This window comes from Neodiprion lecontei, chromosome 4 (genome assembly GCF_021901455.1).
Source record: "Neodiprion lecontei isolate iyNeoLeco1 chromosome 4, iyNeoLeco1.1, whole genome shotgun sequence".
Taxonomy (NCBI): domain Eukaryota; kingdom Metazoa; phylum Arthropoda; class Insecta; order Hymenoptera; family Diprionidae; genus Neodiprion; species Neodiprion lecontei.
In genome coordinates this window covers 12,270,239-12,285,205 of record NC_060263.1, presented here as the reverse complement: position 1 = coordinate 12,285,205, position 14,967 = coordinate 12,270,239, and the positions used below count along the sequence as shown (strand labels likewise).

Sequence of the window (14,967 nt, the reverse complement as noted above, 5' to 3'; positions counted from 1 at the left end):
AGATAATTCCTCAAAATTCGGCGATAATGAGGAGGTGCTCCATCTTGTTGGAACCACATTCGTGCTCTTGTATCCAAGTCAACTTCTTTCAAAAGCTCTGGTAATGCGTTCTGCAAAAAGTCGAGATATCTGCCCAGTCACCGGTCCCTCGAAGTGATATGGCCCTACAAGGTATCCGTTGACGATCCCACACCAAACATTTAATTTCCTCCGATGTTGGTGATCAATCTGTCCAGAGCTTTTGGAAGAAGTTGACTTGGATACAAGAGCACGAATGTGGTTCCAACAAGATGGAGGACCTCCTTATTATCACCGAATTGTGAGGAATTATCTACAGGCTACCTGCGGTGGTAATTGGATCGGTCGAGAAGGTCCAGTTGAGTGGCCACCAAGATCGCCGGACCTCACATCGCCTGATTTTTTCCTGTGGGAATTTCTTAAAGATGTTGTTTACCGGGAGCCTCCAACGACTAGGGTTGACATGATGAATAGAATTACTAATGCGTGCGGAGCCATTCCAAGGGCGATCCTTTCGAAAACGGTGCAGAACTTCGGAAAGCGAGTAAGAGCATGTATTGCTCTTGATGGTGGTATTTTTGAACATCTGTAGTCACCTTACTGATGCTCCGACATATCACACATATCACAGAGAAAGTTTGGAGTAATAAAATATTTGTTTTTCTGTTCTATCTCACAAACTATTCATTTAGAAAAAAATCATGTTCTGAGAAGATTGTGGATTTTTAAATAAAGAATATTTTAGTTGAGAGAAAAATGCATGATTCCGTTTAAAAAAACTGGTGCATCCTCCACAGCATCACCAATCACGATGCTGGACCAAAAAAAAAAATCTTCATGTGTCCCCCTCTGAACCGAACAACTTTTGTAAGACACATTTTCCAATTGAAATGTTAGTTCGGCTGAAAATGTAATGCGTACTTTAAATTGGGACACTCTGTATAGAGATAGGCAATTCAATTACAGACTTAAAACGACTAAATAGAGACAAACTACACTTAACTTCATACATCAAACAAAATAGTTCTGATTTCTCAATCCTTAAGAAATTACACAACGATGAACTGAGAGACAAACATTGGTTTAAACAACGAAAATATCATAACATAGCTAAATTGAAAAAATTAAACCTTGAAACAGAGAGTTATTCCTTTTAATAAGTGAATTGTCAATCTCACTACCACCATCATTCTTGATCACGTAAATAATGTATTAGCATTAGGTCAAAAGCATGGAATTCCGTAGAAACCTATAAAGTTACCTATCGATGAGATGGTTCGTGCAGTAGAATCAGGGGGTACTAGTTTGCAAACAATCACCAAAGACATTATCCGTAGCAATGTTACACACAAAATCATTTCAAATTCTCAAAAACAACTCAATCGTTCGCAAGCAAGAGAATTGAGTAACATCAAAGCAACATAAAAGTTTCTGAATGAACATACTGAAATAACTGTCACCAGAGCCGATAAAGGAAATAAAACAGTAATCGTAAACACAGAAGATTTTCAAAACAAAATCAATGACATGCTCAATGATGAAAATACATATAAAGTACTTGAAACAGATCCAACTAACATCATAGAAAGGAAAAACAACTCAATCAACAATTGGCTTAAAGAAAACATTATTTCCACTCACACTCTAAAAGCTTGCAAACTCATTGCTCCGTACCTCCAAAAATTTATTTCTTACCAAAAATTGATGAACAAAATGTTCCTTGTCGTCCGATAGTTTCGAATATCCCTTTCAGTCATAGTGGGACCGCTACGGTTCCACTTTGTAAAAATTCACCTCAGACCTCTAGTATTGAACTAAGACCTCTGAAAATACGTATCTAGGGGTTTTATGAGTCGCTGATCACGAATATGAGGTCAGATTTTGAAAATTCGCAATGGTGGATCCGCTATAATCGATCCAATCGGGCAATGTGACAATAAAAATTTTAATCACGTAAAATCTTACTTTATCAGGAATATTCCTTCAAATATACATTAGAAATAAATATTTCAGTTGATTTGAGATGAAATTTGAGATAATCAAAATCCGTGGCTCCTTATCATTATCATTGATATATATATATATATACATGTGCGTGTGGGCGTCATAATAGGGATATTAAAAAAAAACAAGTAGAAGGAAAAAACAATAAAAAAACACAAAAAACACAAAAAAAACAGGAAAAAAACAAAAAAAAAACAGAAAAAAGAAACAAAAAACAGAAAAAAAAAGTGGAACTAGATGCTCTCCATGTCCTCGTCGTTAGTTTCGGTATAGTCCAGACGAATAAACTATAATATCGACTGACGTCTATTCTGGAATAACGTATGTTAGCCGATGTTTTTATAGGTAAATTAGAGACAGACGAACATATTTTCACCCATGCCCCGAAAAGTTAGGTCCGGGTTTGTCCGTAACGATTGTTTAAACTTTTACGACCCCACATTTTGTTAAATAACGTCTTTCTTATGGGTCATACACGAAAACTGTTCGAACGAAAGTTGTTCGTCTCATCATTCTCGATAAAACAAGCTGTCGTGAGATCAATTTCCTCTATTTGTTCAGATGCCAAACGCAAAATGCCATGGAAAAAAAATTTATATTTCTTATTTTAAATTGATGAAAAAACAACGCGTGACTTTGAAACTCATGGTACAGATAATATGAAGTGTCTTCAAAATTATTGTGCAAGGTTTTTTTGGCTGTGTTATATAGTTGAGCAACAATCCGCGACAAGCCAAAATCCGTATATCGTGTGACCCTTTTTATGTGATTGGCCCACGGGTTGCCACAAAATTATGGAGTCAGTTCGTTACTAGTACTTTCCACAAATAGAAAAAAAAAAAATTTTTATACTCGAATTAACAATTTTTGGGCGACTTGAAATTTTTTGCTTCTAAACAAATAGAGATATCTTCGAGAATATTCATATTATTGTAAATATTATGATGTATTGTACTTGCTCTTCATTTTACGAGTAATTGAAAAAAAAAAAACATGAATATATGGGCTATTCCGCGTCAACCGGATCAGTCATCTCTCAGATATTTTTTCAATTTGGCATGTGGATTGTGTAGGGGGAGTTAGATTTTTGTGCCAAAGCGCGAATCTCATAATGCAAAATTCGATTTTTTATTAACAATAACAAATTAGACTCCCATTTTTTTCAAAAATTCATAACTTCGGCAAAAAATTAGATACAATATTTTTTTTTTTTAAATTACGCGAAAAGCTCCATAGAATTTAAAAAAAAAATACGAAATGTTAAAAAAAAGTTGTTATCAATTGTTTATTTAACAATTAATTTTTCAAAGATTTTTAAAACAGTGATCGACACCATCAAAAAATTTTTTTAAAATTCTGACATGTTTTTTGAACTGTACTACAATCTGTGAATTAATTCCAGAGGGGTGTTTTTCTTTGTTTTCGAGTAAAAAATCATTAAAGGTGTCGATGCGCATGAAATTGCGGCGCGCCGAGTCTCTACGTAACGGCGGGCGGCCGGTTGTTGTCCACCGCTACCCCGCGGTGGCGTCGCAGCGTTATTTTAGAGTCATTTTCACGATGTAGGACATGATTGAAGAATCTGAAAAAAATACTGTACCTTCACAAGGCCTGCTCAAAGCGATAAGTGAAGTTTCAGGAATGTGTTTTTATTTTAAAATAAGTAGCAAGTTATGTAATTATTATCATTTATGTGCACTCTCATGGTGTGTAACCGTTATTTTGAATCTCTGTAATAAAAAAATGGTGAAAAACACATTCTTGAAACTTCACTTATCGCTTTGAGCAGGCCTTGTGAAGGTACAGTATTTTTTTCAGATTCTTCAATCATGTCCTACATCGTGAAAATGACTCTAAAATAACGCTGCGACGCCACCGCGGTGTAGCGGTGGACGGCAACCGGCCGCCCGCCATTACGTAGACTCGGCGCGCCGCAATTTCATGCGCATCGACACCTTTAATGATTTTTTACTCAAAAACGAAGAAAAACACCCCTCTGGAATTAATTCACAGGTTGTAGTACAGTTCAAGGAACATGTCAGAATTTAAAAAAAATTTTTTGATGGTGTCAGTCATTGTTTTAAGAATCTTTGAAAAATTAATTGTTAAATAAACAATTGATAACAACTTTTTTTTAACATTTCGTATTTTTTTTTCAAATTCTATGGAGCTTTTCGCGTAATTTGAAAAAAAAAAATATTGTATCTAATTTTTTGCCGAAGTTATGAATTTTTGAAAAAAATGGGAGTCTAATTTGTTATTGTTAATAAAAAATCGAATTTTGCATTATGAGATTCGCGCTTTGGCACAAAAATCTAACTCCCCGTACACAATCCACATGCCAAATTAAAAAAATATCTGAGAGATGACTGATCCGGTTGACGCGGAATAGCCCATATCTTGATTAGAACCGGAGATAACGGTGTTCAAGTGTTATTTTGTTTATTGTTGTTGTAATTAATGTTGAGGGAAAAAAAAAAATATCAGTTATCTCTCAACACCCCAAGGCATCACAGTGAATTTTTTCAGATCTCTAGGTACGTTGTAATGTACCCAAAATCTACTTGTCTCCAATTTTTTACACCAATTTTGGTGTTTTTGAAGTTCATTTCACGACTTTTTGCGAAGTATTGCTATTTTTAATAATCAAAATCGCTGGAAATTCTAAAAAAAAAAAATTCATACGTATTCTGAAAAATCAATGAATTCATTTTATATAAAATGAAATAAAAGAAATTACTAGAGATTCATAAAACAAATTTTGGCTTAAACAATTTATTACTTGGATATATACGGGTACGTCCAATACTTTTCGACCGCAGCCTGCGGGCTTGGGTCAGCGATTCGGCTGCTGATTTTTTTCAAGAAAGTAGGTTATAAAAAAAGACGATTCTCCAAATTTGAGCTTAATATAAGAAAATCTGGTAGCTATAGAATTTTTTGAAGTTTTTAATAATTCAATTTTTTAGTTAGTTTGACGATTTTTTTATGGGAGCTTTATGGGACCTGAAGACTCGAATCAAACGGCATTCCCCTTCTCTGACCTTGTATTTTGAGGAAAATAATAGTTTTTCACTCCAAAGCAAAATCCAGTTTAATTAGGACCCTTTTCATGGACTACTATTTTAGCAAAATTTGGCATAACTTTGAAACGCTGTCAAGTCAAGAATTTTCCAAGTAGGCGGCCAATCGACGGCTCAAATTTTTCGTTTAGGTATGTGAGCATCAAATATTATTGAGAAGAATAATGATAATGAGTCGGAGCCTTAGCTCCGACTGACGACGAGAGAGAGGGAATTTGACGAATGCGAGCGAAATGACGAGTCAGTTCGACGAGAGGCCCCGTGCTGTAAACCTCGCCTAATAAAGTATCGATCATCTTTGACAAGAAATCTATTATTTCAAGCCCACCCTATCAACTCACAAATAAAATAAACCCCACAGTTTTACCCTTACAATCTCAGAAGTGGGATATAGTATCCAAAGTGGCCTACAATGGAAAAAAATACACTAACACAGCCGGGATTCTGGAGGAAACGCGTTAGATTCGTGGCGTCAAAAATTTTGAAAAATTCGTTTAGAATTACGTTACTGTTGAGTGCGCGCGCGTTCGCGAATATCATAACGATACAAGCCCAACGGTGTCGTGTGATCGTATATGATTTCGAAGCGAACTATCATAATTATTGGAACGTTACCTTTTAATTTTCGGGCAAGCGAGTGTCGGGAAAATTCAGGGTCGACGGTAAAGTGGCCCGGAAAAAGTGAAGAAATTTTTGGAAGATACAAAACAGGGTATAATGCGAGTCCAGGGTCGACGGTAAAGTGGCCTGGTGAAAGTGAAAATCAGAAAGATTCAGCTTTCGAAAATCGGAGTCGACGGTTGAGTGCTCCGTAAGAAAAAAGGGGATGAAAATTTGAATAATACCAGATCGGGTATTGATAACGGACGAATTCAAAATCACGTGATCTGTGGCGTGGTTAGGTGACGCCATAGTGGTGCTGTTAAAGTATTTCGAAAAGGTCCAAATATTTCAGAATATTACTCCGAACGAGAAATATTGAGGTAGAATAGACAGAAATATCAGTGACTACCTCGCGAACTGTGAAAAGAGTGTTGACCGTGTATATGATCACTCAGGCGTGCGTCGAACTTGTTTTTATGTTTTGACTATAAGATATTTACGTGATACGTACTGTTTGAACGTTAAATTATTCGTGGAGTGTTTACGTATATATATATTCACGTACAAAAGTGTCTCGATTTAATACAGAAGAGAAAAGTGAGAGACCCTAGGGCAATGATGCGAGAACCACAGCAATTCACAGTCGCCCAATTAAAAACAAAACTGCTTGAGCGGGATTTACCGACAGCAGGTTCAAAAAGCGAACTGATTGCACGATTAGACGAAGCAGATCCGAACGGCGACTGTAGAAAAGAATTAGACATCGTTGAATTGACGCAGAGCGGTTCCTCCCGGACCACCCCCGCGGAAAATGAGATGCAGAGAGAACTAGACCTGTTAAGACGCAAACGAGATCTCATGCAACGCGAACTAGCCTTAGCACAGAGAGAACTAGAGGTAGCGCGTGCGAGCGCTTCTCCATCGAACGTCGAGGTGCAGCCCAAGGGCAACATAAGTGCTTTAACCGAACTATTAAGCGATTTCAATGGGAACCAAGATAATTTCACAATCTGGGAAAAACAATTGCATTCAATAAAATCGTCATACAATTTAGACGACGATCTATGTCGGATATTGGTTGGATCGAAACTCAAAGGAAAAGCTCTCGATTGGTTTCATTCGAAACCTGAGCACATAGAGATGAGCCTCGATCAATTCCTCCAAGAAATGCGAATGATGTTTGACCACCGTCCAAACAAAGTTACACTCCGTCGTCAGTTTGAAAACAGACAGTGGAAAAACGGAGAAACATTCAACGATTATCATCACCAAAAAGTTATTTTGGCAAATCGAGTGGGAATACCAGAAGACGAAATCATCGACTGCATCATCGATGGAATCCCAGACTGTTGTCTGCATTCGAAAAAATCTCGCTCACCTCAACGAGAAACGGTGTCAAATCTGAGAAGAATTATAAATCAAGACAACCAACATCGACCTCGGAGGCTTCAAGTGATCACCGCCCAACGAGAAAGTGTTTCCACTGCTTCAAAGAAGGACATCTCAAGCCGCAGTGTCCTGAACTCACGTGCTTCTTCTGCAATAAATCGGGTCACATCGCGAGGGACTGCCAGAACAAACCGAGAGAAGTGAACAACATTTATCCAGCTCCGGTCGAAGAGAATGAGTTCTCCAGAAATGTATTGTATACCATGTATCCCAATGAACAAAAAGAGAGAATTCAATTGCTAACATTATTAGACACCGGTAGCGCGGTAAGTTGTATTAATCTCCGTTTTGTCCCGAGTGACGTAATTGAACGCACCGACGATCACAGTAATAAATTCCGGGGGATTATTAATAGTAATCTTGTCGTCCTCGGTACGGTCACTCTCGACATCGAAATGAATAGAAGAGTAGAAAAATCTTTGAAACTGCTGGTTGTCCCAGATTATACAATGGTATCCTGCGTAATTTTGGGTCGAGATATGATGAAACGATTCGGTCTTGGACTAAAAGAATTGGAAAACGAATACGACACGGAGATTATGAATAAAGCTAACATTGACATTTCTTCGCCAGTAGAGGACGAAGCGGATCTGTTGGAAATTAATCCGACTATACCAATCGAACTGCAAACAGAAGTTGGACAATTATTTCGGGAAAAATATTTAATCCCTGAACGTCCAGGAGAACCAAACGTAAAAGCGGAATTCAAACTAACTTTAACTGGCACACAACAGTTCCGCTTCGCTCCTCGAAGGCTCTCGTACGTTGAAAAGGAACACGTTCAAGAAATCGTAAACAGACTACTCGAAAAGGGAATAATTAGACCGAGCGAGTCGGAGTTCACGTCACCCATAGTATTAGTGAAAAAGAAGAACGGCGAAACACGTATGTGCGTGGATTATCGCACACTAAACAAAATGACCGCTCGAGACAATTATCCCCTCCCATTGATCGAGGACCAGCTCGACGTATTACAGGGCAAACGATATTTTACCATGCTCGATCTGAAAGACGGATTTCATCACATAACTATGGCTGAAGATTCAATAAAATATACAGCATTTGTCACACCTTTCGGACAATACGAGTATGTAAAGATGCCGTTTGGCCTGAAAGGCGCTCCGACAAGTTTCCAGAGATGGATAAATCAGGTTTTGAAAGAATTCATTAATCGAGGAGATGTTATCGCATATCTCGACGACTTTATGATCGCGACCGAAACTATCGAAGAAAATCTGAGCGTACTGTCAGCCGTTCTATCCACACTAGTTGCGAATAAATTAGAGCTTCGAGTGGATAAATGTAAATTCCTATTTACTAACATTACTTATCTGGGCTACCGAGTTTTTCAAGAAGGAATAAGCCCAACTAACGACGGAATCGCGGCAATACGAAATTATCCTGTCCCTCACGACGTCCGGGCCGTTAGACGCTTCCTTGGTATGGCCTCATACTTTCGAAAATTTGTCGAAGGATTTTTGGCGATAGCAAAGCCGTTATACGAACTCTGTAAGAAAGATGCAACCTTTCGGTTTGGTGAGAATGAATTAAAAGCGTTTGACACATTAAAAGAAAAATTAATTCAAGCACCGATTCTTGCTCTTTACAATCCACGCGATGAGACCGAATTACATTGTGATGGTAGCGCTCAAAGCTACGGCGCCGTTTTGCTCCAACGAAAATCCGACGGTAAACTCCACTCGGTTTTCTACTTTTCCAAGCTCACGAGCGATCCAGAAAGCAAATATCATAGCTTCGAGTTGGAAACCATAGCGATAATCTATGCTTTGCGAAGATTCCGGGTCTATCTCCACGGAATTGAGTTCAAAATTGTAACGGACTGTGATTCCTTGAAGATGACCTTGAATAAGAAAGAAATCAATTAAAGAATTGCTAGATGGGCTTTGGAACTGGAGAATTTTGACTACCAAGTGGAGCACCGCGCGGGCAATGGAATGCAGCACGTCGACGCACTCAGCCGCGCAAAAAATATATTAGTTGTAGAAGACAATCCTTTCGAAACCAATCTTTCTATCAGTCAAGGCCGAGATCCTAAAATTAAAGAACTGAAAGATTTACTCGAAAAATCGGAGCACCGCTTTTTCGAAATGAGGAACGGCCTGGTCTATAGAAAGGAGGGAAACGATCTGTTGTTCTGTGTACCAAAAAATATGATCTCGCACGTGATAAGAAAATGTCATGAAGAGATGGGGCATTTATCAGTCGACAAGACCTGTAATGCCATAAAACCCACCTATTGGTTCCCGAAAATGAAGGAAAGAGTGAAAATGCACATCTAAGATTGTTTAAAGTGCATCGCCTTTAACCCAGTCACAGGGAAAGCCGAGGGCTTTTTACATACACTCCCTAAAGGTAACGTGCCGTTCGTCACGGTGCATATAGATCACTATGGGCCAATAGAGAAAGCGCGACTGATAAAACGTTACATCCTTGTTGCGATAGATTCTTTCAAAAAATTTCTTAAATTGGTATAAAATTCTAGACGAAGTTGAGTTTGCTTTAAATCATTCGGTACACAAATCAACAGGAGAGACGCCGGCTAAACTTTTGTTCGGAATTAGTCAACGAGGCAAAATTTGTGACGAAGTGAAAGATTACGTCGAAGAGATCACAGCCCCCCAGAATCGCGATTTAAAAAATTGTCGCGCAAGAGCAGCGGTAAAGATAGAGAATTCTCAAAAGTACAATCAACAATATCTCGATAAAAAACGTAAACAAGCGCATAAATACGAAATCGATGATTACGTCATGATCAAAAACTTTGAGAGCACAATAGGTGCCCCGCATAAAATAATCCCAAGGTTTAAAGGTCCCTATCGAGTAGTAAGAGTTCTTCGTAACGACCGATATGTTGTCGCAGACGTCGATAATCATCAAATAACGCAAAAACCGTATTGTGGTACCTGGGAGGCTATGAATATGAGACCTTGGGGTTCTCACGACAGCGCGACGGAGAAAAAATGTGTAAGCGAAAACCGACCATGTAATTAAGGAGCGGATATAGGCGAAATAAAAATGGAATTATTCTCTGTAAAAATTGTGACGTACCTGTAAAATAGGCAAAAAGAAAATTTTTATATATACATGTATAAAGCCGACCATGTAACTAAGGAGCGGATATAGGCGAAATAAAAATGGAATTGTTCTCTGTAAAAATTGCGACGTACCTGTAAAATAGGCAAAAAGAAAATTTTTATATATACATGTATATCGAAGCAAAACGTCCGAGACGGACTTTTGTCAGGAAAGGCCGAACTGTGAGCATCAAATATTATTGGGAAGAATAATGATAATGAGTCGGAGTCTTAGCTCCGACTGACGACGAGAGAGACGGAATTTGACGAATGCGAGCGAAATGACGAGTCAGTTCGACGAGAGGCCCCGTGCTGTAAACCTCGCCTAATAAAGTATCGATCATCTCTGACAAGAAATCTATTATTTCAAGCCCACCCTATCAACTCACAAATAAAATAAACCCCATAGTCTTACCCTTACAGGTATACTGATCAATCCAACTTCAGATAGCGATACCATTTGAACGGTTGTTCCACATTTGGATTTTATGGGAAATCTTGAAATGCAATGCGCCGTTTAAAATAATTTTTTTTCTGAGCTCTCCTTCTAGAAATCTTTTTTTTAACCCCAAATTAACTTCTAATGCCGGATGCAATCAAAAAAAAAATTTATTCTTTCCCGCACACCCTAATATGTATACATACTCACACCACCGTAATTAAGTTTTTTTTTTACTTCATTTCATCTTAAAATTCACAGATATCATATATCTAAAGTTATTTACAGCAATATTTCCTGAGATTATGACTAAAATCCGAAAGAAAAAACAATATTATAAGTATTAAGAATCTAATTACAGATTCGAATTGTTGAGAAAAAAATAGCATAGTTCTAAAAAAAAAAAATGTACGATAATTATCAACGGAGTTAATGAGTTGTTAATTGAGCGGTGAGAACAGCCGGGCGGGCGAAGCCTCGACCCCCCCATCACGCCGCCCGACTTCATTCCTCCGACTCCAGCCGCTCGACGAACGTTGGCCAATTTTTTTATACTAGATACAACGCACCTAGAGATCTGAAAAAATTCACGGTGATGCCTCGGGGTGTTGAGAGATAGCTGATATTTTTTTTTTTTTCCCTCAACATTAATTACAACAACAATAAACAAAATAACACTTGAACACCGTTATCTCCGGTTCTAATCAAGATATTCATGTTTTTTTTTTTTCAATTACTCGTAAAATGAAGAGCAAGTACAATCCATCATAATATTGTCACGTACTTTGACGTTACGGAAAATAAATATGGATCCGCGAGTTTAATTATCAAGTCAAAAGAAATCAAGAGCGTGAATAAAATGTTGTGAAAATGCTTTAATGCAAGATATGTGTTTCTCGTTTAAAGTCTGAAACAAGACTGTTTTTGCAATAATGTTGGTTGACGCAGCAACCTTATTCTTTTGAAAGACATAAGAGGTTTATAAACGTCTTTTATCTATGCTGACTACTAGATCATTAAAGAGGGGGCAAAACGGGTGATTTCACCCTTTGTAACACTACTCCCCCCCGAGGAAAAGAGTCGTCCCGACTCGGGAAAGATAAAACAATTATAAAAGTGATCTAGCAGTCAGTGCTCAAAGGTGAGTTGGAGCTGTGGCTCTAAAAATTTAAGAACTCCCTTTTTTACTATCTGGCATTTGCCCACAGTCTCAAGGTAAACCACAGAAAACCTTGAGCAGATAGTTGAGCGTTAAATAATTTCAAAAATTTATGTGCCTTCTTTTTACAAAGGTAAGTGTTATCTAGTGTTGTGTATCTTCATGAATTTGAAGACATCAAAATCATCCGGATCGTTGTCGAAAAGAAAATTCATTCCTCTTCAGGGAAAATAGTCCGGTGAATCAAACACAGATAAGTACGACGAGGCGGGAAACCATAACTGGGAAAACTCTGAGTCCTAGGCAATGTAAAGGCTGATTCCCTCTGAGAACCGGCACAGGAAACAGGAAAAAGGAATGGGTGACTGAATCCAAGGCTTCTTCAGAAACAGCACACCCTAGAGTTTGGAGGACAAATGTTAGTGGTGGTATAACAATTCAAATTCACTAAGTGAATTTGGGAGAATACAGGAATAAAATAAATTAAATATGTATTCAAAAGAAAAGAAACGATCTTATCTGAATCATTTCTGCGTCCTTCTTCAAAATAAGACCACCAGTCTTCAGGAATCGGAGAAAGATTGGATGGGAAAAGGCTGTGTCAAGTAACCTGAAAAAGTACTCACAAAAACTGACACTTAAGGTTGATAAAATGTGAAAATCAAGCAATCGCTCATCGACCTCGAAAAATAATCGTGGCTCTTTTCACATTAATAAACCAAAGCCAATCCAACACAAAACTCGATTCTAGAGAAAAAGGTTTTAGAAAAACTTGGTCGGCTGTAGTTTCTACAATTATAACCAAAACAGGAGCCGATAAAGAAGAAAAGGTTTGATTTACTAGCCAATCCTCATGAATCTCGTGAATAGTTCTGAGTAGCTCTAAAGAAATGCTCGATTCCTCCTCACGAGAACGGGAACTAACTCGAGCAAAAGAAGTTTCTGGGGAAACTCGCAAATGAACAATCAAATCTACTCTGAGCTCAGACGAGCGAATGAGAAGATCGAAATTTTTCATCAATAAATGAGATTCGAAGTCGCGAAAATTACCTAACCTTCGACGAGCTTCATTTCCCTGACAGGCAATAAAATAGGTTGAGAATGCCTGTCACGCATAACCAAAATAATTCAAAGAAAGAGGTTAACTCCAATGATAATTTTATATAAAAACGTCTGAAACTAGTTCCTCAAACCAGCCTCAGAAGAAGAGCTAGTTTTAGGATTGAGGATTTTCTTACCCAACCTCTTTATCTCTTCTTCGCCAATTATAGGAATCCGAATGCGAGTTTTGTATCATTTCTCTACAATTCTTTTTAAGTAACAAGCAATGATTAGCATCATGTCATATTTTATGACAAAATAAACAAGTTACTACATTTTGATCTGTCGTAACTGCGCCTCTCATTTCGTGTTTGTTACTCTGATTCTGAAGAGAACCACGATTTTCACGATTATAATACTTGTTTTTATTTTTATTTCTGTAGTTTTGAGGCTTTGACTCTTCCGAGTGTTCAAAACCTCGTCTTTCTGAGGTGCTTTTGGACACCTCAATCCGACGAAACCGGTTCAACCCAAAATATTGTTTCCTCATTGCCGCCACCTCGAGGGCTTTGGCCGTTGCCTCCCGCAGAGAAGTGAGACCTGATGTCCCAACGGCCATTTTAATTTCTGGATCATTGATTGCGTTTAAGAAAGCTTGTGTCGCTAATAAATTACGAGACGGCTCGTGATCTGGCAAAGCTACACGAGAAAGCCGTTCAATATCTTGACTAAGAGACGCGAGGTCTTCGTCTCGTCCTTGTCTTTTAGTCTGTAATTGAGCTGTGTACAGTTTTGTCAAGTGGTCATTTCCGTATCTTAACTTAAGTGCGGAGCTAAGTTTTTCATAGTCGGAAATTTCTTCCTCAGACAATGCCGTTAAAACATTTAAAGCCGGCGTTCGAAGACAAGAGGCAAGGCTGTGGGCCCTCATGGCGGAGTCCCACTGGTTATGTTTTGCAATCGTATTAAACTGGCGTTCATAATCTGCCCATGGAATCTTTCCATCAAAAATTGGCGGTTTTAAAGGATAAAAAGGTTTCTCGTTAATTTGAGAAGCAACCCCAGGAAATCTTGTATTATTTAATTGGCTTAAATGGGAATAACGAGGTTGAACGTGAGGCAAAGGCTCGGAAAAGCCAACCTCATTATTAACTGTTACTCTACCAATTGGGGATTCATCTATTCCCCTAATAAAAGGCACATACCTTGAGTCTCGTACATCCTGGAACTGTCCTGGATGTTGGACCTGTCGAACAGCGGGAACGGGAACAGAAGAGGGAACAGGAGAGGGAACAGGAGAGGGAAGCGGAGTAACGACTCTGGAACCTCGTGGGGTGACAGCCGGTTCTCCTGAGCCGTTCACCTGATGAACAGCCTGAAGAGCTGCCACAGTCGTCCGGAACAGTTCGTGCAGACTGGTCTCGGATCGTTCTTGAGCTTCTCTATCAAGCCTCCGTTGCTCCAACTGAGAGGCAATTTCCCTTTCTCGTTGTTCTTGTTCTCTTCTTCGCTGTTCCAACTGAGAGGCAAGTTCTCTTTCTCGTTGTTCTTGTTCTCTTTTTCGCTGCTCTTGTTGATCAAGAAGCAGCTGAAGAAGTTGCTGTTGTTGGCGCTCAGCGGCTTCTTGTTGTTGAAACATGATCTTCAGTAGATCAATTTGAGAGATTGTCGAAGGAATTGGATGAGGGTCCACTGAAGGTGATGGAATCGTTTCAGGGACCCGCGGATTCTCCATAACGAAAGGTTCTTCTCCGCCACTTTCCCTTCGACGTGAGCGCGTCAAACGACTGTTGCTCATAATTTATTTCACGCACTGAATCGACTTAATTAAAAAGAAACTCAAGATCCCACTTCTGACACCAATGTAACGTACTTTGACGTTACGGAAAATAAATATAGATCCGCGAGTTTAATTATCAAGTCAAAAGAAATCAAGAGCGTGAATAAAATTTTGTGAAAATGCTTTAATGCAAGATATGTGTTTCTCGTTTAAAGTCTGAAACAAGACTGTTTTTGCAATAATGTTGGTTGACGCAGCAACCTTATTCTTTTGAAAGACATAAGAGGTTTATAAAC

The 14,967-nt window shown here is 38.5% G+C and overlaps 1 protein-coding gene across 1 annotated transcript; it reads right to left on the bottom strand.

Moving 5' to 3' along the window:
• Positions 1-9,151: 9,151 nt before the first annotated feature.
• LOC124293959 (myb-like protein I) lies at positions 9,152-14,626 on the bottom strand. The gene is made up of 2 exons (XM_046737040.1): positions 14,097-14,626; positions 9,152-9,209 (listed from the first exon to the last, which is right to left on the bottom strand). The coding sequence occupies exons 1-2, from the start codon at positions 14,624-14,626 to the stop codon at positions 9,152-9,154; spliced, it is 588 nt and encodes a 195-aa protein (XP_046592996.1).
• Positions 14,627-14,967: the final 341 nt, after the last annotated feature.

What these genes read in the sequence shown, in the direction of transcription:
- LOC124293959 (XM_046737040.1), bottom strand. Translation starts at nt 14,626, where the DNA reads ATGGAGAATCCGCGGGTCCCTGAAACGATTCCATCACCTTCAGTGGAC. An exon ending in CAGGATGTACGAGACTCAAG is followed by an intron (nt 9,210 to 14,096) that starts GTATGTGCCTTT and finishes CTTTAATTTTAG; the next exon opens with GATCTCGGCCTTGACTGATA.